Raw genomic sequence first — 23,985 nt, 5'->3', positions numbered from 1 at the left:
TTAAATAAATGACAGAGAAGAGATAGCTATTCCTTACACTCGAATTCCAATTAACCAAAATAGAAGGAAGGATGGAAACAGAAAATCATTATTAAGCAAACACCACAGTCATAACTGTTTCACGAAAAGGCACTGAAGGATGCTAAAATTAGTGGGCAAAAGTATGAGAACAGGATATTTATGTAGTCTCAAAATATCTCCCTACAAGATACTTGCTAATTATAAAGGGAAAAAGAGTACCTTTACAGTGGAGAATTCTGTCAGACCATCTTGGCCGAATGATCAAAGTTAACATCACCAGTGATAAGACAGACTGATACCAGGACGTGATGCACTGATAAGTGCAAAGCATCACCTGTGGAATTCTTGTTAAAAATGTTTAACTTCAATCTAATCATAAGAAAGCATCACACAAATCCAAATTGAAGGAAATTCTACCAAATTACTGACACTTCAAAAATGTCAAGGTGAAGACACACCAAGAACTGTCAAGACCGGAGGAGACTAAGGAGACATGACAACTAAATTCAAGTGGGATCTTGGATTGGTTCCTGGATCAGAAAAAGGACATTAGTGGGAAAACTGGTGAAATCAGAATAACGTCTATAGATTAGTTAGTAGCATTGTATCAATGTTAATTCCCTGGTTTTAATAATTGTATTGTGGTATGTAAGCTGTTAACATTACAGGAAGCTGAGTAAAGGGTTTATGGTAACTACTTTCTTGCACAAATTTTCTAAATTATTTCAAAGTAAAAAGTTAAAGTAAAAATAATGCATCACTGTGGTCAATAAGAATTTCTTCCAAACTATTGACAAGTTTTCTCCAAGTTGTGATATGGCACTTTCTTGATCTTATCTTTATATTACCAAAAGGTATCAACAGAAGGTTTGCAAAAACCAAGACTCATATTCTTTCTTCAAATTGTCCTTAAACGGTTTAGTGAATGATTTATTGAGGGTTTGGAGTTGCCACCAGAAACAGCAACTGAGCGTGCTCACAAGCAAGCTGTGACAACTATATCGCCAGCGCCAGCCACGACGATTACACCACCACCGCTCTGGCTGTGACGACTCGTTATGCATGGGCTGGCTCTCCTTTACTTGTCTTCTAAAGCCATCATCTTTCTCTCTAATCTTTGTTATCCCTCTCTTTTATTCCTAGGTTTACTCCCTTTTGCCTTTCTCATATCTAGCCTTTTTGTCTCTTACTGAACTTATATAAATATATAATTTAACTTGCGCTCTTTGTAATTAAGTCTTCAATTTGCAGTCTACTGGTTTCTCTACTTCTTAATTTTTAGTTTATGCTTTTTTTCCTTCCTCTATTCTCTTTGTGGCTCTCAATGCTTTTTAGGAGGATGTGGGATTAATTTGGAACCACCATGTTTCTCGGAACTACAAGTTATTATTTACCATTTTCTATTTAAATTATGAAAGCTAAAACCCTAAAAATTATTTTGAAAGTATAAACCTAGGCTCATACCTACAGGACTGAAGTATAATAAACCTTCCTAAATAAAATACCTGACTCTAAAGAAGTTGGAACTCGAAACTAGAAATATTTTACATAATGGATTCTCTGTTTAATGGATGCTTGCTACATCTTTTTAACATTTCTCTCAAGGGAACTATAATATAAAGCATAACTCTCAAACACAATTAGGACCTTTGAAAATTCATTGAATATATCCATTTTGTGGAGACATGTTTCACCTACTTATAGCAGGTGGCAGTATAAAAGGAAAGCCAGACAAACATGACTAGAACCTTGCCATCTGAAGAGCCTCTCATTTTGGAATCCATTTTACTCAATTTTTTTCAATAATCCAGGCTGTCACTAGTAAATCAGGTGAAATATTGTTGTAAAACTACATGAAGGAACACTACAGGATTTTAGAATTTATTCATTCAGGCTACAATTCCATTTATCAAACATTTTTAAATCATGAAATTTATCAACTAAAGCCATCCTTTAAATGTTACATAACCAATAGATATTTGCCAGTAAAAATGGCTTGAAATGTTAGTTGGTAATATTATTAGTAGACAAGGAAGAGAAGTGTATATATTTTAGGCAAAAACAACATATAAAACCTCAAAAATCACAAACACAGTAAGTCAAAGGATAGTCTGGGATAAGAATAGTTCATTCATTACAAATATTCACTATAAGATTACTATAAATAGGTTGCTCTATGTCATTTAGAGACAGTTATTATGAGTAGATCTATTAAGTACTAATTAAGCTTATTCAGTATTTCCCAAAACTGTATTATAGAGAAAAAGAATGTACCCTTAAGGCACAAAGTTTCCTCTGATATGGGAAAAAAGCCTACTTTAAGTCTATTCTTTGCATATGAAGGGTGAAAGAGGCTTTATCAGAGAGAAAAATAAAATACTTGACCTTACAACATCAACAACAAAACTATGGGAAACACTCTAGCACATAAATTTTAATTATACAAATAGTTAATTTTGCTCTCCATACACCTAATGACTAAGACAGAATATTATGATACAGAATGGTACTTTTGCTCATCTGCAGTGGCAACTAACTTAAACAAAGGATTTTAGTGTCTTTAGTATTCTACAAACTACTAAAGATTTATGCTTTTTGGTACTTCTGTAGTCATAGTCTACTAAAAGCAGAAAGCATACTCTCAAAGCCAAGGAGTCTTCAAATTAGAAATAGAAGAATCAGTGAATTGGACAATAACAGAAATAAACAGTACTTAACATATTTTTCAGATTCAACTCAAACATGGAATCAAAATACCGGTTTCAATGTTCACTATAACTCAAAATTTAACAGCGCTTTCTATAGGTTTGCTTTTAAAATAGTCATGCACCCGCATTACAATGTGTCAGTCAATAACGGACTGCATATACAAAGGTGGCTCCATAGGGTTAGTACCATACAGCCTAGGGTGTGCAGTAAGCTATGCCATCTGGGTTTGTGTAAGTACCCTCTATGATGTTCTCACAATGACAAATTGCCTAATGATGCATTTCTCAGACATATCCCCATCATTAGGTGATGCATGACTGTAAAAGCTATTTATCGTAGTCCATGGGGGCCTTTGGCCAGTTTCTATCCACTCTTCTTCTTCACCTCTGAGATGCCTATATGCCGGGTAAGTGCCTACAGGGAACATGTAGGAAGACTCTGACCCATCTTTTCAAGCTTTGGAGCTCTACTAAGAAGATATTCTGAAATAATGATTCAAATGCTAAGTGGAGACTTGGACATAACCAATATAATCCAAGCTGATAAGCCCACCACTCTGAAGACCAACACCACAAACTTGGATTCAGTGCTTGGAAAGGATTATGGAACACTGAAAGATACTCAACTTTCAATGCAAACCCAGCTGAGCCTCCATTCTCATTGCTGGTGCTGCACAGTCTGCTCTATGGACATTACAAGGTCCTGTCAGCTCTCCACACAGGCACTAGTAAAGAGCCTGCCCCCACATCTTTTCAAGTGCTTTGGAGAACAGATAAAAAACAGTTTGTCATGAATATCAGTTGGTTTTACTTTAATTTGGAAGGATGTGCCAAAGACTCAAATGAAGTTCAGTGTCCAGTGAAGTGTCCCAGTGGAGTAGAAGGGAATACTGCATGGTTTGTGTTCTCTGTCCAAAGCATGCTCCACATATAGCCCTCATACATGGCTGAGCAGCTTCAACTACTCTCAACTAGAAGAAAGAAGCAGCAGAGAAAAAGCTGCAACTCTCTGTGCCTCAGCTGACAGGTAGCTGCAACATCACAACGGCAGCCGATGTGTAGAAACGGATCAAATTATTAAAATTCCTGACCTCCTGAACATTTTCCTCAAGCTCACTTAAGTGAATTTCAGTAATTAATTTCAAAAAGAGATAGACTTTCAGAATAGAACTGTTTTACATCTGTTGATAAAAGGACTTCTACTGAAATCAGTCTTTTTATTCAGTCTAGTCAAAATTTCAATAAAAGCAATGTATAAAAAAATATTTCACAACGTTTTAAAGTAACTTTTTCCTATTGAATGTTTCATTGGTCATCAGAGAACGGGCTTGTTGACTTCATTCCTCAATATGATTTCCCTTATTAGTTGATATAATTCATGTAAATGATTACTTTGAAGAATAAGTTTTATCTACTTTTCCCAGCTTTGTTGCTTCTTCAAAGAAAATGTAATACACCAAGTTCTTTAAATCTAGGCAGAAGCTCCACCCCAAGCTGCTGAGTGCAATTTACAGAGCTGCCCAGAATTGCCAGCTCCACCATTCTCCAACCTGCAACGGGCCAAGATGTTTATTAGCATCTTCCACAGAATTTCCGAAGCTGCTTGTTCCCCACAACACCAGCAATCCAGTCCCTGCTATCATTCTAGGTGATCCCATGTTCAGTTGTTGCCGTCATCCTTATATTTGTGGTTATAATAATAATGGTGACAATAATAACTTCGAGCCACTTTGTTAATATTTTTAAACCCTATAAAAATGCCATGAGGAAGTCTTAGCTTCATTTCATAATTGAGGAAAGAGGGGCTCAAAGATGGTATGTAATTTGCCTCAAGACACCAGTAAGTAAGTAGTCAGTTTGAACCGTTTGAGTTTGAACGGTCAGATCAGTGTGACTCCAAAACTCACGCTCTTTCCACTATACCAAACGCAAGCTCCCTGTCCACAAGTCTCCATTATAATGCTACCTTGTGGAGGCATTTCATAGTGTAAAACCTTAATAAGAGATTATATACACTCCGCCAAATAATAAGTAAAATTAGCCACTGAAATTATTAAAGACCAAAACAAAACAAAACCCATTCCTGTAGGTAGCTATGGAGTGTTAAATATACAAAAGTTAGCAGATATAAAAAACCTGAGGAAAACTAGAACCAAAGTAAAGTGTGTATCAACAATATAAAGGGTCCCTTATGCATCTGATTTATATACATTTATATTTTAATCACCACTGATGCCATTTTCAAAATAATAATTTGATTTGTTCTTTTAAGGGTGATAAGATCTGCTTTGTGATTTTCTTATATAGTAGTAGAATAACAAAATTTTAAACCAAAAAGTATCCTAGCTAGGTGAATAAAATTGTTTTAAAAATATTAAAAAATACACTTTCAGTAGCTTCATTATAAAAAATTCAATAATAAAAATTATTATGATATAAATATATAGCGATACTCACAAGTAATACTAACCAAGAAGGACCTTATTGCAAATTCACAGATTTGCTTCCATTTAGCATGAAATTTGGATGTGATCACAGGGATAATGATCTCTGCTGGAACATAGAACTGAATTGAATATGTCACAAAGATGCCAAAGGAATACAGAATTTTCACTGATTGATATAACCTGTTAAAAAAAATTTCAAAATTTAGTCATTCTTTTTTTTCCCAGTTTTATTGGAGTATAACTGACCAATAAAACTGTAATATATTTAAGGTGTACAATGTGATGATTTGATATACATACACATTGCGAAAGGAATCCCACAATTAAGTTAATTAACACATTTATTACCTCACATATTTGCTTTTTTATTTTTTTTTTCATGAGAACACTTTGGATCTACTCAGCAAATTTCAATTATACAATACAGTGTTATCAACTATAGTTACCATGTTATACATTAGATCCTCACACCTTATTCTTCTTATAAGTGAAAGTTTGTACCTTTTTATCAAACTCTCCTTTTTTGCCCCCATCCACCAGCCCCTGGCAACCACCAATCTACTCTCTGTTTATATGCGTTTGACTTTTTTTTTCCCTTAGATTCCACACAGAAGTGATACTATGCAGTATTTGTCTTTGTCTGGCTTGCTTCACTCAGCGTAACGCCTTCCAGGTTCATCCATGTTGTTGTTTTAAGATGAATCTAGCTTTCTTCCTTTATTTTTAATGTTAACAAGAAATCCAACACAAACTTAGGCCAATATCTAACAATTAAATGCTTGCTTATAAAAAAGCCAGCTCATCTCTACGAAATTTCTAGATGACAGATGGACAATTCACTTTGACAAGCCTAGAAAGCTTGAACATGGTGTGCAAAGGTTTGGGAAATGTTGTTGGAAAGATTTCATTTTAAGCTAAGCCAATGTTCTGAAGGGTAAGCTGAGCCCCGCGAAGAGCTAATGTTTTCTCACCTTTCTTTAAAAAAAATTGAGCCTACTGTATGTCTTTGATATCTCAGTGATCTGTATATAGAAGAAAAACTTCATATTGAACTCTGAGTTGCAGTTCTCCTTGCTTGAAAATCTTGGTAGGTATGTCATTAGTTGCAGAAATGTCATCATTCTTAAATCTAAAAGGAAGGCATCTAAACGATTTCAACTTGCAAAGTTCTCTAGATTATATACGAATTCCACCTATGTTCAAGTTACATTAATAAGGGAAATATAGTTGTTGGGTTGGGTGGTTGTTTTGTCCAAGTAAACTTATCCTTTTGATGCCCAGTGCTTCAAGACAGCACAGCAATTTTAGGTTTTATAAATATCTTTAGATTTCTACACTGTAGACAGCCTCCTGTCAAAACTCCACATGCATGTCTTGATGAAGACTTTGATAAACATCCTTTGTCTGGCAAAAGAAGACTTTTAAAATAATGACAGAGAAAATGTAGAATTGTAGGACTCAGAGGAACATTACAGAACCTACTCCCTTGGGTTACAGATAATAAAATTATGTGTTGTATTTTTTGAAATTTTGAATATTTTACAACAATCAGCAGAAAATCTCAATCACTCTTACACTCTTTAAGAAGCAAACGAGGGGGCCTGCCCGGCGGCGCAAGCGGTTAAGTGCGCACGCTCTGCTGCGGCGACCCGGGGTTTGCCAGTTCGGATCCCGGGCGCGCACTGACGCACCGCTTGTTAAGCCATGCTGTGGCGGTGTCCCATATAAAGTACAGGAAGATGGACATAGATGTTAGCCCAGGGCCAGTCTTCCTCAGCAAAAAAGAGGAGAATTGGCATGGGATGTTAGCTCAGGGCTGGTCTTTCCCACAAAAAAACAAAAAAAACAAAAAAAGGAAAAAACTAAAGGGGGGACTACGAATGGAATGTGCCGCAGCATTAGGGGTAGTGATTAACACGACCTCCTCTTTCAGCAGAAACGTCACTGACAGCCAGTCTTTCCACTTAAGAGTTCTACTTTCCCACCTAGAGGCCTGTGTGCAGGAAAAGTATGTCTTTCTTAGGAAGAAATTGCAATCATTTTAAAGGCATATTTTATATTCCACTTTTGGTAAAGAAAGCCCTCAACATTAATTAAGCTTTAAGCTTGTTTCTGATATCCGAAGACTTAAAGTAGTTAAGATTATAATCAGTTCTCTAAACTGTGGCCAAGCAAGAAGGAATTCATTAAGTCTCCTCCTATAATGTATTCATCACAGGAGTGAGTAAGAGGAAATTAAAAAGCTGAGTAGAAATAGATTTGAAAATACTATGAACATCATAATTAAGGAAAGAAGAAACTCTTTATGGCTAGCAACAATAAAACCTTAATTTTAAAATGATCTCAGGATATATTTCTCAGCTTGAGGCTCCAAGTTTAAACATAAACGGTCAAGTTACTAAAATGTACAAAATAACTAAAAGACTCCTGCTTTATATACTCTGATATGTAACTGTGGAGAATTAAATGAATATTCTTATTAGTTTATTATTAGAACATTCCTTTTTTTCTAATTATATTTTAACTTACATGTTTTTAAAATATGGTTAACAATATATCTAAAAATATATCATTATGCATATAAGTATAATTACTTTTCTACTGATATAAAACAAGTTATATAGACTAAGAATCTGGTTATTAGTGCCATTCAATAACATTAATTATAGCAATTACTATCATTTGTTGTTACACAGAGTAAAAATCAGAAATAAATGGTTTGGGTCTTTGAGAAGCTGGTATACTTGCTAATCATCAACAAAAGAACAATAGTATAGAAATAAGAGTGTTTAAGAAGAGCCTGCAGAGGCCAGCCCAGTGGCGTAAGCGGTTAAGTGCACGCGCTCCGCTGCGGTGGCCCGGGGTTCGCCGGTTCAGATTCCGGCCACGCACCTACGCACCACTTGGCAAGCCATGCTGTGGCGGCGTCCCACATAAAGTGGAGGAAGACGGGCACGGATGTTAGCCCAGGGCCAGTCTTCCTCAGCAAAAAGAGGAGGATTGGCATATGTTAGCTCAGGGACGATCTTCCTCACAAACAAAAAAATAAATAAATAAAAATAAAAAAAATAAAATAAGAAGAGCCTACAGTCTTATAAAATAAACTGTTCCACTTTTACTTCTTTTCTTTTCAAGAACCTACTAATTTCTATGTTTGACATCTAAATTTCCAATCACTCTAAACCATTTTTCTCTACTCAACTTTTCTACAGATAATATCAACCTTTGATCTCATTTTGGTTTAAGCAAGCCTCTATGGTAGGCTGCTTTATGTCTAAGTTTTAGAAATGAAGAGCTGACAGAAGAATCTACCCAGTAAACTCTTTCTCCAAAAAATAAAAAACTTTCTTAAAGTCACAGGAATTTGTTTTGAGGATATATAAGAACATAAAATAACTTTTAAATAACATTTAGTGCACATTAAAGGCATTTTAAAATCACTGCCACGGTTCTCAAAAGTTAGAGATTATGTTCTATTCTTCTCTGTATACCCCCAATGCACTTAGTAGGTGATACTTATTAAATATTAATTAAATTAATATTAATGATCAAAATGGGTATAGATAGGTAATTCTTAGAAACTACATCCATTCAATATCACAAATAAAAATACTTCAAAGAATAAAATGATTGTTGCTTGAAAATAAAATCTGTTATACTGGTAGCAAAGAAATTTAATATCTTAGTAAAGAGTAGAAATGTATGTTTTAAATAATATATGGAATCAGATTATGGGGAAAAAACATCTAATATTCCAGTGAAAACGTTAGTTTTGAAAATATAGGATTTCAAAATTTTTAATTCTTCTATTCTTTTCTCCACATTGGCTAACAAATCAATACTTAACATAAATTTACAGATACGAATATCTTAAAATTTTTTAAAAGCCAACCTGGGAAATAAGTTGCTGACTGATTCTCTCTCTCTCAGGTTGAATACAGAAGCTACTCTGGACAGAATCTGATAACTCACTTTCCCTCATGGACCCTTCATGATACTCGGGTTAAGAATCTTGAGGGTTGAAGCTCTGTTAAGAAGAAAGGAAGTCTTTTTGAGGACCAGCTACAATCCTTACCAAGAACCTCACTTCGTTCTACTAAAAAATAAGACAACCAGGGTTATCTGGCATTCATCACGAGACTGACTGCTTTGAACCACTATATGTTTGCAGCATGTTCACTAGAATGTCAGCATTATGGGGAAGACATTTTCATTTGTTCAGCACGGTATCTCTCGTGCCCGGAACAGTACCTAGTACATAAAAGGCACACAATAAATATCTGTTAAACGAATAAATGAATTTGGCAGATGCCCTTCATTTTGGAATCAATTTAATTAATAACCCTCATTCTGATGAGGAAAGGTAGAGGCAGTTTAGGCCAGGATTCCTAGTTACAGGCAACTTTAGTATTGGAAGAAGATTACTAAGAATTTGTGCGAGAGGACAGAGAAAACAGTCCAGTATATATGAATCTTCTTTTTTCTAGTTTCCTTAAATTTATTTCTCTATTTATTTATTGTGCCTCCTGGTGAATCAATTCTTGCCTCAACATTTTCATCTTAGGCAACAACCTCCTCAGAGGTCAACCCCTTGATTGCCTGTGGGATCAATGAAGACATAGCTCGATTACCTGCCACTACTCGTCAGCTTTACTTCTCGGATTCTTCAGGCTCCTAGCTCCTGAATTTGCTACAAACACGGCCTTAGACTTGGGGGCTGTTCTGTTTTTTGGGGGAAATGAAATCCCAGTTCAATTATCTTAATAAATTAAAATGCCTACCTCATCCCTGTTCTTACATACTTCTTTGCTATTTTTTGATTGAATTTTTCCCATCCATTACACGCTTCATTCACAAAGAACGCCACATGTGAGACAGCAGAAGTCACCTTACTGCTTCTCAATGTTTGTTTGTGTGAAAACCTAATGCCCTTGATATTTCTTAATAGAAGTGCAGGTGAGCTATTTAATGAGTAACTTGTGAAAGTCTAGGCCAGTATTTTTCAAACTCTAGTCATGACCCATTAGTGGGTTATGATAGCAATTGAGTGGACTGTGAGAAGTTTTTTTCCTAATGTATAGACTGGAGTAGAGAATATTAAGAAACACTGTATGTAGAAAAACTAAGGGTTTTTATTTAATCTTTTACTTATTTCAGTTATGTATATGTGTGTGGGTGGTGTGTACCACAAAAATGCAGATACATACAGATACATACACACTTATTTCTGTAAGAGTTTTTCTATAAAACACATTTCCCTTTCTTACTGTGGGTTGCAGTTAAAAAAGTTAAAAAGCCACTAACTGAAACCAAATAAGCAGGTACAGTAACTGTGATGGGAAAAAGGTGAAAGGATGTGGAACAGACCTTGCATTTCACATGGGTGAAAAGTAAGCAACAAAACAAAACTGAGCAAATGAGGGGCAGGTCTGGTGGCATAGTGGTTAAGTTCGTGTGCTCCACTTTGGCGGCCTGGGGTTCGCAGGTTTGAATCCTGGGCGCGGACCTACGCGCTGCTCATCAAGCCATGCTGTGGCGGCATCCCACATACAAAATAGAGGAAGATGGGCACGGATGTTAGCTCAGGGCTAATCTTCCTCAGCAAAAAGAGGAAGATCGGCAAGGGATGTTAGCTCAGGACTGATCTTCTTCACCAAAAAAAAAAAAAAAAACCGAGCACATGAAACTAACAACAAAAAGAAAGATGTTTGTTCCTATGATGTATATACTCAAGAGGACAGAACCCAAATAAATATTATTTGCTATTTTAAATTCTCTTAAGAACTTATGTCATCATTGATACTCAATGATTACAGTCAAGTCTCCACATCTTCAACCTTCCCTGACAATATGTGAAGCTATAAATCTTCATCTTCTAGTTTAAATTCCATAAATTACTATTAGAAGAGTCGGAGAGAGATGTAATCTAAACACAGTCACCTAGAATATTTTATAATGATGTGACATTCACTCTCAAACACAAATCAAAAGACAATACTCTACTCTTAAAGCCTCTGCTGTGAGCTTGCCTAACTCCACATCCATTTTTTCTTCAGACAGATCTCCTGCAAACTTTTCCTATTTAGGACCTCCTTGTTGGTAAGGAGACTCTCTAAGTTAAAGTAATACATAGAAACTTACATCAGAACCTGAGACCATTTGTGTGAAAGAACAGAATCTACATAGAGTGATATGAAAAATTCTTCAAATCAACCCAGATGAAAAGGAACATCATTTTATGGTCTGTGTTGTTACTGTCATGACTTTACTTGTATAGATTTTTGAAATCCAGTATTCAAGCGGTTCATTATTTCCTCTTGGTTCTTTTGCTTGCGACTGCGCTGTGCCTGTACTTTTCATTCAGAGCGCATACTCCTTCCTTGGGTGTGGCAGTTGCTAGGGGTTCTCAAAGCTATAGGCTAAAATAAACATGGTGGATCATGCTGAAGCATCAATTTTACTCAAAGGTTTTTTTGAGGGGGAATTATTTTTAGATAAAAAGCAACATAGAGATTATGAACTAGAATGCAAAATGTGTACTTTTTTTAATAGAGCATGAACTGATGCTGTACTTGAGGTAGGCTATTTGAGGTATTGCCCCAAGAAGCCTAGGGAATGTTTTTTTTCTTTCCTTTGCTATTTGGGTTACTTTGGGGGAAATCTCGGAAAAACACTGCTAAAACATCACTCAGCTGGGACTAGCAGTGGTGCCTTGGTTACATTATCAGGTAACAAGGGAAATGCTTTTAAACCTAGAACACTATTGAACAAACATTTACGGCCTCTGAAGTGCTGAGCAAAGTGCCAGATTATGGAGATGCATCATAAACCTAGAAGATGCAGGGTTCCTGCCCTCAAGATGTTAATGTTCTAGCTCAGAACTGTGAATTTACTTCATTATCATCTTTAAAATAGACTCTTTACTTCAAAAGCTAAACGTAATACATTGAACAATATTACTCACAACTAGTTTTAAAAGATGATGCCTCAATAAGACTGAGGGTAATAAACAACTAATAATAACTTGGAGCCTCTCTAATCCATTCTTGCTTTATCCTGGGGCTGCTTTCTAATTCAATCTTTTCTTGTAGAAATAATCCTTATGAACTCTGAGACTTTAAGTCAATGTGGCATCAAAAGACCTTTACAGCTTCTCCTAGCTGGTAGCTATTAGTTCCCTAGGATCCTGTGACAGTCGTCAGCTTTCATACTTAGCCAGTCCAGGGTATGCTGCACGTTCTATGACTTCCTAGGCCTATTGCCTGAAGCACAGAAGAAAAGGGAAGAAGAGACTCATACATAGTATATCCATAAAGGAATCTTAGCTATAATCCCATGATTATTCTAGTTCAAACTTCTCATTTTACAGAAAACAATCACTGTAGAAAGACAAGCATCTCCTCTCCAGTATCCATCAGTCGTGGCTGTTATTTTAACTGTCCCAGCTGCAGAGACCATAAAGGAATAGACTATAGGCCACAAGAGGCATATCTCCACCATGAAAAAGAATTACCCAACAGAAGTTCTCTAAAGGAGAATATTTATCTTAACTTGCTTTCCTGTTTTTTCCAGATTTTTGTTTCTTAGGATACTTGTACTAGGCTTTCCTCGAAATGAAAAGCAGGTGTCTAGCTAGGCTTTCTTGAATAGAAACTATGATCTGATAGTTCCTTTTCGACAAAGACTTGCAACTAGTTCCATTTTAACTGGAGAGCCATGGCAATTAGGGATAAGGCAAGAGAGCTGGGAAGGGGATATAGAAAAAGGGAAGGATTAACCAGGGCTACTGCAGGGACAGTATCCCCTCCTCCAGATTTCATTGTGAACACCAAAAGCATTCCCTACTTATCCTTGCCCACTATTCTTTCACATGTTCTTAACTCGCTGGGGATGGGAACATCTTAACCTGACATGCATGCCTACTCCCACTTCAGTTCTTCCTCCAGTAAGATCTTCTTTAACTATTTTTGTGAATTAAGAGTAGGCAAGAATTCTGAGATTGTTTCCATCTACATTTTATATTTGACATTAAAAGTACTTGTCAAACTTATTTATAACATTACTTTTAAGATTTAGTCTAAATATTATTCTAAGTGGGGAAAAATACCCTTCTATTTTCTAGACATTGTATAGTATTTGAAAAGAGGAACTATACTACCATAATTTTGAGCCTTGATTCTCTTATATTAAGCTGTTTAAGCTTTTAGTCCATATTAAACTATTACAAAAAAGAAAAAAAAGCATATTTGAAGGAAACAAAATTATATAATCAACTATAACACAGGATAACGAAATATATGCTAAACAACTGTATATCTTGTCTGCAGTCACATCTCCACTTGAAACAAATGTATAACATTCAAAATGTTTCCATCTTGAAATACATTTATAAAATATACAAACTATTCTAGGTGCATTCCCTCTATCATAAATGGCTTCCTACATACATTTGTTCTAACAACATTTTTGACTCCAACAAAGCCCCAGGATTAAAATGATTACTGAATGGTAGACAGATTCTCAACAGGAAGCCAGTGTGAAGATATAATATTTAACATTCAAGGTTTCACAGACTTCTATCCAAGCAGCTAAAGGAGCAGTGTGATGTTAATTAAATCAGCCATTTAGTTTATTCATCAAAACTAAGGAGTCACTTTCCATTTTATAAATAAGGGAGCAAGTCTGTACAGTAATCACTGACAATTTTAAATCTCCAAAGACCAATCTCTGAAAAAAGGAAAAATCCTATATATTGCTTCATTTAGCAGAACATGGTTCAAACATTAAAGAGCATATTAAGATGCACCATATTATTTAATTTATTTATAATGTACCCTGAGTTCTGAAAGGACTTGGGTACATAAAATATTAAAGATGACCAGTAAAATAGTGAATGGTCTTACCATTCACCATAAGATTCAGCGTTCTTACCGCTATGGCCTGGGTTAGTTTCCCAGTCAGGGAATCAAACTACCCGTTTGTCAACTGTCATACTGTGGCAGCTGCATGTTGCTGTGATACTGAAAGCTATGTCACCAGTATTTCAACTACCAGCAGGGTCACCCATGTTGGACAGGTTTCAGTGGAGCTCCAGACTGAGACTAGGAAGAAGGACCTGGCCACCCACTTCTGAAAAAATTGGCCATGAAAACCCTGTGAATGCAGGGATCACTGTTCGATACAGCGCCAGAAGGTAAGAGGATTGTGCAAAAGATCGGGCAGGGTTCTACTCTCCTGTGCACAGTGTCGCTAGGAGTAGGAATCGACTGGACAGCACTAGTAACAACAAAAAATGGCCATGGCCCTAAGTGATGGGTTATATTATTTTATCAGGAACCCAGAGTGCTGGACTCTTTGGCAGCAAGGATAAGTATTAAATTTTTTATCAAAGTGAGTCCATATTAAAACAACCCATGCTTTACTCTTATACTTTATTCCAATTTGGAACATCCTATAATTTTTAATCTTTTAAAAAAAAAACCCACAAGGATCTGTAAAATCATAGATGGTCTCCTCTGAAGATTATAAAAAAATTCTAGATTACACAAATAAAGAAATCACAGTAAAAATTTTAAATATTTAAACCATAAATCCAAGAATACACTTTTATCATCAAATATTGGTCAACTATATCTATAAAATACATAAATGAAGATTAACAGACTCATATATACCTACCATACATCTTGGGGAAGATTTAAAGTTATGCTGCCTTTGATTTCATCGTGGAAACACATATATCCTAAGGTGGCTAACGTCACATACAAAGCTGTAACAATCCCCATGCCAATATTCAATGCCTGGGGGAAGCGCTTTGATTCTTTCATTTGATTTTCCAGTGGAAGGACCTAAGAAGAGAATGCAAGTAATACAAGTAATTTAAAACAATTTAGTATACTGTCTTATATATACACAAATTAATCTACACAAATTAATCTTTCTATCATTTACATGCAAATCTTTTTTCCTTTAAAACAACACTTTTAATTGTTGAAGTACTTTTCTAGATGTTATATATTTTTTTACACTATAGATTTTTAACTTCTTAAAGTAAAAGGATTTGAAATCAGCTCTTAGCAGGCAACCCTGTCAGTTTTTTATAAAATAAACTTTTTCCTTTGGAATAATTTTAGATTTACAGACAAGTTGCAAAGATAAACAGAAAACTCCCATGTACCCTTGACCAGTTTCCCCTATTGTCAACATTTTACACAACCAAGGTACATTTGCTACAACTAAGAACATTCATTGGTACATTACTATTATACTCAAAACTTTATTTGGACTTCACTAGTTTTCCCACTAATGTCCTTTCTCTGTTCCAGGGTCTCATCCAGAATACCACATGGCATTTGTCGCCATGTCTCCTTAGTATCCCCTGGTCTGTGAGAGTTTCTCAATCTTGCCTTATTGTTCATTATCTTGACAGTTTTGAGGAGTACTAATCAGGTAGTTGGTATAATGTCCCTCTGTTTGGGTTTGTCTGATATTTTCCTCATGACTAGACTGAGATTACAGGTTTTAGACAAGGATACCACAGAGGGGAAGTGCCTTCTCATTAGGATACCACACTGGGGAAGTTCATTTTGATCACTTGGTTAAGGCAGTGTTTGCCAGGTTTCTCTGCTTGTAAAGTTCTTTTCTTCCCCCCCCCATCATACTCTATTCATTGGAAACAAGTCACCAAATGCAGCCCATACTCCAGGGACTGGGGGCATTAAGCTACACCTCCTGGAGGAGGAGTATCTACATAAATTATTTGGCAATCCCTCCTATGTACTTAATTGTTAATCATTTATTTATATTATTTTGGATTCATTTGTCTTTGTTTTGTACTTTGCGTGTGAATCCTAAACACTGTTATTTATTTTGTTGCTCACACTGTTCCAGCTTTGGTCACTGTGAATTCTATCAGGTTGGTTTCTGTGTCCCTCTGACATGCTTCCAGTCTGCTGTTTTTTGAGCACTTCCGTACGTTCTGGCACTACAAGATGCTCCAGGCTCATCTTGGATTTCCTTGTTTCAGCCCTAAAATCAGCCATTTCTCCAAAGAACTTTGGTTCCTTTGTTGGAGAATGGCATTTAGAAATCAAGATCCAGGTGCTGGGTGTGCTTGCTGCTACTGGGGTATCACTGCTTATAGGGCCTCTCAGCAGACAGTGCTAGGAAATATATGTATGTACACCACCCATGTATATACATGTTTATAATTGTTTCCATGTCTATCCCTCTTTATCTATTGTCTGTCAATTTAGTGAGATGAATAATTTATTTTCATTATTTAAAAAAAAAAACCTTTAATGAAAAGAAATAAAGACTAACTGAAAACTTTAAGTTTTTTAGGCAAAATTTAGAGGTTTTGGCCATACGATTTGACCATATCAGACATTAAGTAATAATAACAGCAACTATTTACTAAGCGCTTACAATGTGCCAGGTATTTTTCTAAAAGCTTTGCATGCAGCATCTCATCTAGTCCTCACAATAACCCTATGAGATAATAATTCTAATATTATCTCCACTTTTCAGGTAAGTCAGGTCCGTATGGAAATATTAATGCTTAATAGAAGAGAGAAGAGAGAATAATTAGGATGCTCTGGAGATAATCCAGACCTGAAATAAGGGGATATGGTCGCGAATGGGGCCAGTGCAGCTAGAAAAGGAGAAAGGGAAGGAAATGAACATTGATGGAGGCTTCTCCTGTGTCAAGCAGTAGTGTAGGTGTTTTACATATAATCTCATTTACGAAATAGATTTGGGGAAACGTGAAAGAAGACTAAACATGCCTTAATTACTGACTGGAATAGGGAAACCAGGGACAGAATGAAAAGAACTACTCCAGTGTCTCAAGCTTGAGTGACTGAAAGTAAAACTAAAAGAAATAGGGAAACGAGAAAGCGAAGCTGGTTTTGGCTAAGAGAGTGTCAGACTTTCGAGTTGTTGAATTCGAGATGTCAGAGAAACAACACTTAACTGGAAATGTCCAACAGTTAGCTAGAGCTTACTAGTTCAAGACAGAAATGAAAATCTGCAGATATGTAACAGTGATAAGCAGAGCTGTAAGAACTTGTGAGAATTTTCTAAAGCAGAATTCAAAGAGAGTAGAAATTCAAGTAAAATGGTATAAAATTGTCTTTTACATCTATTTTCATACTTTGTGGTTCATACAAACAGATGTTTAGAAGCAGTTTTGCTCTCATACCAAAGCATCAGACTATGAAACATAAGCTATGGAACACACAGAAATATTCTATTTTCCCAAACCTACACATTCTAGGCTTTAAACAAACTGGAAGCATCTTGAATGGAAATATTTAAGATCTTAGAATTCTCAGGATGCTTGTATCTCTTGGTATTAGCTTTATGATAACGTCATTTCTCAAAATAAATACGATATGCACAAATCCAAAGGGAGAATTTATATTTGACTCTTCTTACATAATATTAACTTTGTAACAATTTCAATTCACGTCAAATCATCGAGACTATAAAATATGATGTTTGGGATTTGTCTGAATATAACTTGGGCTTGGTAGAGTAGATGGAATATAGATAAAACAAAATAGGCCATGAGTTAATGGTTTTTGAAGCTGGGTGATGCTTACACAGGAGTTCATCATACTATTCTCTAAATTTTGTACAGGTTTGAAATTTTCCATAATAAAATGTTAAAAATCATTTATTCTAACATCCCCATTTTACAGATTAAGAAAAAGAGAATTAGAGAATTTAAGCAATATGTCTAAGATTAAACTCTTGGTTAGTGGAACAACTAAACTATAATTCAAGTCTATCATACCAAACTGCAAATCATGTCCTAGGCATAAAGAAAATAGAAACAAAAAAGAAAAACATGCGTTTTTTAATGTAGCTTGACTACATAAATCTTTGTGTTGACTTAAGATTTTAAAAAATAATAATAGGGGCCAGCCCAGTGACGTAGTGGTTAAATTCATGCGCTCCACTTTGGCAGCCTGGGGTTCGCGGGTTCGGATCATGGGCACAGACCTACACACTGCTTATCAAGCCATGCTGTGGTGGCGTCCCACATACAAAATAGAAGAAGATTGGCACAGATGTTAGCTCAGTGAAAATCTTCTTCACCAAAAAAAATTAAAAAAAATAAGAAGAAGAAGAAAAACTAAATCCTTACCACTCCTATGCCTTCAAAAGCAAATACAGCAGTACCAAAAAAGAGCGGGTATTTTTTCCAACCAGCCACTATTGGAAGGTTGTGGGGATCTGGCATATTCTGGAGAAAGAAAAAAAAAATAAGACAAGTTACATCTTTACTTATTTTAAAGAATTTAAAATGAAAGAGCAAAATCATACACTTCTGAGCTTCACAACAGCAAATATGTGTTATAAAAGTGAATAATTCTTCCAATAAACACTTTAAGCATCCTACGTTAAATGTAGCCAAGCTGTTAGGATTTCACTGCCAAAAGCAATTGTTTCCCTCATGCCCACACATTCCATCTGAGCTAATTGCTCCTGATTACCTGTTTCCACCTGCAAGTCCCAGGCTGTTCACACTGGGTATGGCTCCTGCCACAACAGGAAGACATAAGCATACTCAGCGTCTGAGCTGAGAGCCATATAATCAGTTATTAATCACTGCTGATGGTGTCTAATGAAATTCGTTCTCCACTCTACTTCCACTGCTCTTTCACTCTCTAAGATACCTGGTTCCTGACTTTGGGTTTCTAACACATAACTCTGTGCTGCTCCCTGCTACGGTCTCCTCCTGGTTTCAGTGCTTTACTCTTTGACCTGACAGTTGCCATGACCCTTATTAATTGTGCACACGCCCTGACTCTGGCTTTGACTACTTCGTCCTAACTCATATCCTTGTTCCAATTCTCACTTTCTGGAAACTCACAAACTGCATATCTTTTTCAAGATCTCTGGCTCCACAATAGCCACTTCTTCCAGCCACCCAAGTCTGGTCCCTACTCTCCTCACCATCCTGTGGTCTCTGCCCTACCTGATTAGAAGTGGAATTCAAGGCTAAGGAAAGAGGATGAACAAAGAACCTGAAGTGTGAAGCACACAGATAATTTGGGGACAAGAGAGGTCTAGAATGTCTGAAGCATAGGTAGAACTGTGTGATATAATGGTGACACATGACTAAAAACATAAACTAGGGTCAGAATGAAAAGGGTATTAAAGTATTTGGATTATTCGATAACACTAAATTGTTATTCAAGGCTCACACTGCTCCCTCTACCTAAGGGACCTCCTTTTCTGCTCCACTAACTCTTACATGTTCAGCTAAGGGGTCATGAACTCCAGAAAGCCTCATGAAATCTTCCTGCCTGTCCCCTTCCACTCTTATGTGCTATAAGAGTCTACGGGTTTCGGAATTCAGGCAGCGGGGGAAATGAAACACAGACCCATCATAAGAGAGTTTGTAATGGATTGCTAATGGAGAGTTTAGAACAATTACTTTGGCAGCAATATGTAAGATGGACTGGATCAGAAAAGAATAAAACAGAGATTCTCGACCTTTTTTGAGTCATTGGCCCTTTGAGAGATGCACGCTATACAGCTGCTCAGTACAAAAACGCATATATACACATAGAAACACTAAATCTTGCAAATAATTTTAAGGGATTTGCAGATCCCCTGAATCCCACCAATAAATTCTTTAAGGAAACTGGGTTAAGAATCCCCAGACTATGGGCAATCAAATCAGCTGAGGTTATTGCACACCTCAGACAAAGAGGTTCGAGACTAGTATAGTGACAGGGGACTGAAGTGGTGACAGCAAATAAAGGTTCAGAAGTGAAAGAAAATTATAAAATTACATCTATATTCCCATATCTTGCGATTGGTTCAAATCATAAAGTAAGAAACAAAACACAAATGAGTTTTTTGTTTCGTGTCAGGCAGTGTACTAAGGCGCGATCCTAAATCTCACAATTCTAATAGGTAGGTATTACCGTCTTCACAAGCAATGTCACAAAGCCTAGAAGCATATTCCTCAAGAATCAAAACCAGATCTGACAACAATCAGAGTGCTTTCGATCTCTATGTCATATACTGTTCCCACTAAGCAGAACCCCCAAAAAGAAACCAAAGTTTACTGATTGTCTCCTGTGTGACACCTACGAAGTAGGGGTCTTTACATATCATTACTTATACCTCCAAAGTCAACAAAGAATTTACTTATTAAGAAACATGACATTCAGTTAAAAACATGTTATACTTACCCGAACAACATATTGATAAATTATCACAAGACTGACAGCCATGGAAACGTTGGCAAGGAATGAAAGCACAAATAGATTCTTTAGCTCACGAATGAAGACCAAAAGAATTATAAATGGAAGAAAGCAAAGCATATATATCCTTAGGTCAATACTTCTTCTCTCACATGCATGTGATGAATTGGTACTATTCAAAACAAACGCTTTGCTCTCCAGAAATCCTTCATGAACCTATATAGGATTAGCAGGAGAATAAGAAAGAAGGGGAAAAAACTTCCATTAATTTATAATTATAAAATAGAAATATAAAAAAATTATGGTCTATACACTCTATGATAAATTCCTTTACAATAAAAAAAAATTTAGATTTTTTCAAGATACTCTAGCTTCCTAGAAATATATATGTCAAATTTAAGGATAATTAAAATAGGATAATCATCTTTGCAAGATAACGTCTATCATATTGTGAAAAGAAAGTTCACTAAAAAATTATGAGGATGGATTTCCTAATTTATTTTGAAGCTTTGTGACTAACTACAATGCTCATGATCCCTGCCAAGGCTCAATCTGCTTTTGAGATAATCAAAAGTGGAAGCACACTTGTCTAGAACAGCCATTGGGTACTCTACTCCAACTTACATTCTTAGGGTAGGAAACAACCTCTAAGTACCTCTCAGAAGCGTACAGCAGTCAAAATAAAATTTAGAAATCATAGCCTAATTTTCAAACTGTTTTGTAAAGCAATTTTTTCTAAATTATCATCACTATCAATAAATATTTATTATGAATCCACTACACTCATGCATGGCCATATGCTAGACAGTAAAGTTTTGCTAGAGCAAAAAATTTCTACAGGATAAATCAACTTTACCTTAAAATTTATTCAGCCACTTCTATAAACCAATATTCAGTTTTCAAAAGAGATACAATGATTTATAGCTCTATATATTAAAAATTGTCTCTGATCAATTAATCACATAACTCAATTTACTAAAATAGAAATGAAATTATAGAGGACTTTAAAAAAAATCTTTAAAACTCACAGCAGGGGGCCAACCCCACGGTGTAGCAGTTAAGCGCATTTGCTCCGCTGCTGGCGGCCCGGGGTTCAGATCCCGGGCGCGCACCGACGCACCGCTTGTCAGGCCATGCTGTAGCCGCGTCCCACATAAAGTGGAGGAAGATGGGCACGGATGTTAGCCCAGGGCCAGTCTTCCTCAGCAAAAAGAGGAGGACTGGCATGGATGTTAGCTCAGGGCTGATCTTCCTCACACACACACAAAAAAAATAACAAACCTCACAGCAGAGGTAGAGCATATCATAATTTAAATACCAGTGAGAATCTATTTGCCCCAAACACTGTACCCTCCTTTGAACACAATGATGTTATCAAGTCTCTGGATACACAAATTCTTAAGAACTAGGCCCTATAGTAATAATAGCAAGCATTTTTTGAGTACTTTCTGTGTGTCAGGTACTGAACTAAATACGTTATACAGATCTCACTGAATCCTCAAAACAACTCTCTGAGGTGGCTGGTAGTATTAATTTCAATTTATAGTTGAGGAAACTGAGGTTTAGGGAGGGTAAACAAAAATTACATAAAATCAAATCAGTAGGTGGTGGTCCCAGGATTCAAACCCAGGCCTGAGACTCCAGAATCTAGCTTGTGACGGCTACATGTTAACCTGACCAAATACCACAACTCTGAAAGGGCCCTGCCCAAGTAGCCATCCAGCCTCCAGGTGGACATCTCTCTCTGAATAGAGTAAGTACTAAGAGGCCAACAAGTCAGAGTTTAGAACAAAATTCTGATATGATTCACAATTCAAATATTTCCTTTAATTTTACACTTATAATCCACGATAAGCAATGTTTAGTGTCACTACAAATATACACATCATGTTAAACTGCATGGAATATATCTGCTAGTTTTAGGTTATATAGGCAATTTATAACTTGTACTGGACTAACAAACTCTCAGGTTACACCATGCACCATTTAAGAAATGCACAGATCGCATTTGTCTTGTACTTGGTCATCAAAACTTTACATTTTATTTTCTATAACTTGAAACAGAAGCAAAACTGGTAATTCAGATTACTTGGCTTTTAAAGACATATTTTATTTGTTGGCTCAATTTTCTCAGTAACCAAATTATTTAGAGTCAAATACTTCTGTATCAAGGAAGTACCTCCAATAATCAGATTAGGTAATGATCAAAGTCAAGCTCTAACTAGGATACCTGGCAAGAGAAAAGCAGGTAAATAACCAATCTAAAAAACGGCTGTTTGAATTGTTAGGGGTTTGAAAATTTTAAATTAATTCTATCACAAATCTCTCATAATAATTTAGTATTCTTTGGCAGAAAGATGGTTATATAAATTCTCAGGATTAAAAAATAAAATAAAATGAAAATGTAGATACATACCCAGAGCAAGATTCAGGTAAACATTTGAGTCCCTTGGTGCCCTCTAGAGACAGAGATTGGCTATCTAATAGGACTTCCTATGATCTCACATGTTTACCAAAATGCAAAACACTGAAATAAATATTATAAAATAAAATTACTAATTTCAGTTGTTTCCAGTTAGAGCTCAAATTTACGAAAACCCACTACTTATTCACTTTTCAATGTTTCAGTAATTTAATGGTTAAAATTCCCAAGGCAGATTATGTACTTCAGCAAAGCTAAAATGTAGAATTAAAGCCATAATACCCTACATTTGTATATGCTTGACATTTCACAAAGGCTTTCACAAACCTTTTGTCACCTGAGCCTCACAATAAGTTTATGAGTAACGAGGAGAGATTTTGTTACTATTCCCATTATACAAATAAGGAAACTGAGGTCTGAGCAGGGATAAGGGGGTCTTGCCCAATGTGTGACTTAAAGCAGAGAGCAGGGATTTGAATTCAGATCTTCTGTCCATTTAGATCTCTCAAGACTATAGTCTTTGGCATTACTCCATTTTCTTTCTCTTACTTAATATTCCTTCCCTTCATGCAGAATTTATCTATCTGAAATTTTCTACAGTATCTTAGAGTGAGAACAGAGAGGAGCTACTATAAAACCACGATGAACTAGAGTCATCGGAAGCACTACGCTTCTTTTTCCTCTGTCAATTTTCTATAGTGGCCTCATGGGACCAAGAACAGACATGCAGTAGCTACAGAGCAGGAGATTCACACATCTGTATGGTAACTAATCCCTAACTCTTTGATTTGATGAAATACTGCACCTTCAGTTTTATGTAGATGAAGGCAGTAATAATCTTAGTTTCTAACTGTAACAGTAGTGGTAATTGGTGAAGTTTAATCAACGGGTGTGTCTGCTATTGGAGAGTGCTATCGAATGTGAGAGAGCACCTCTGTAGAAAGGGTGAAAATCCCTGATGATGCTGTTTCAGTGCCCACCTGTCTGCTCTGCCGAGATGATGGGTTTATCATTGCTTTCCACTTCTCTCAAGTCTGACTGAATGTCCTCTTTCTTCCACGCCGCTCTTTATGCCTCAAAAGGACTTTTATCTTTATGTCTACAGCAGGCATTCTCCTTACCTTCCAGAGAGTCACTTTTTCTACCGTGTCTTCTTAGGA

General features: G+C 36.2%; 1 protein-coding gene across 3 annotated transcripts in view; it reads right to left on the bottom strand.

Annotated features, from left to right (window-relative positions):
* SLC36A4 (solute carrier family 36 member 4) overlaps positions 1 to 23,985 on the bottom strand; it is a 55,624-nt gene that overhangs the window by 4,683 nt on the left and 26,956 nt on the right. Inside the window, exons 7-11 of one of the 3 annotated variants that reach the window (XM_058545416.1) lie at positions 20,392 to 20,619; positions 18,330 to 18,428; positions 14,855 to 15,024; positions 5,187 to 5,356; positions 2,691 to 3,489 (exon numbers count right to left, since the gene is read on the bottom strand). In XM_058545416.1, the coding sequence (XP_058401399.1) occupies positions 3,455 to 3,489; positions 5,187 to 5,356; positions 14,855 to 15,024; positions 18,330 to 18,428; positions 20,392 to 20,619 (702 nt within the window). In that variant the 3' untranslated portion in view covers positions 2,691 to 3,454. Of the gene's footprint in view, positions 1 to 2,690; positions 3,490 to 5,186; positions 5,357 to 14,854; positions 15,025 to 18,329; positions 18,429 to 20,391; positions 20,620 to 23,985 lie in introns of those variants that run through there. The other 2 variants (XM_058545414.1, XM_058545417.1) reach the window with 2 other exon arrangements.

The sequence above is a fragment of the Diceros bicornis genome, chromosome 7, assembly GCF_020826845.1.
Source record: "Diceros bicornis minor isolate mBicDic1 chromosome 7, mDicBic1.mat.cur, whole genome shotgun sequence".
Taxonomy (NCBI): domain Eukaryota; kingdom Metazoa; phylum Chordata; class Mammalia; order Perissodactyla; family Rhinocerotidae; genus Diceros; species Diceros bicornis.
Note: the sequence above shows the minus strand (reverse complement) of the source record. Positions and strands in the feature narration are given on the sequence as shown.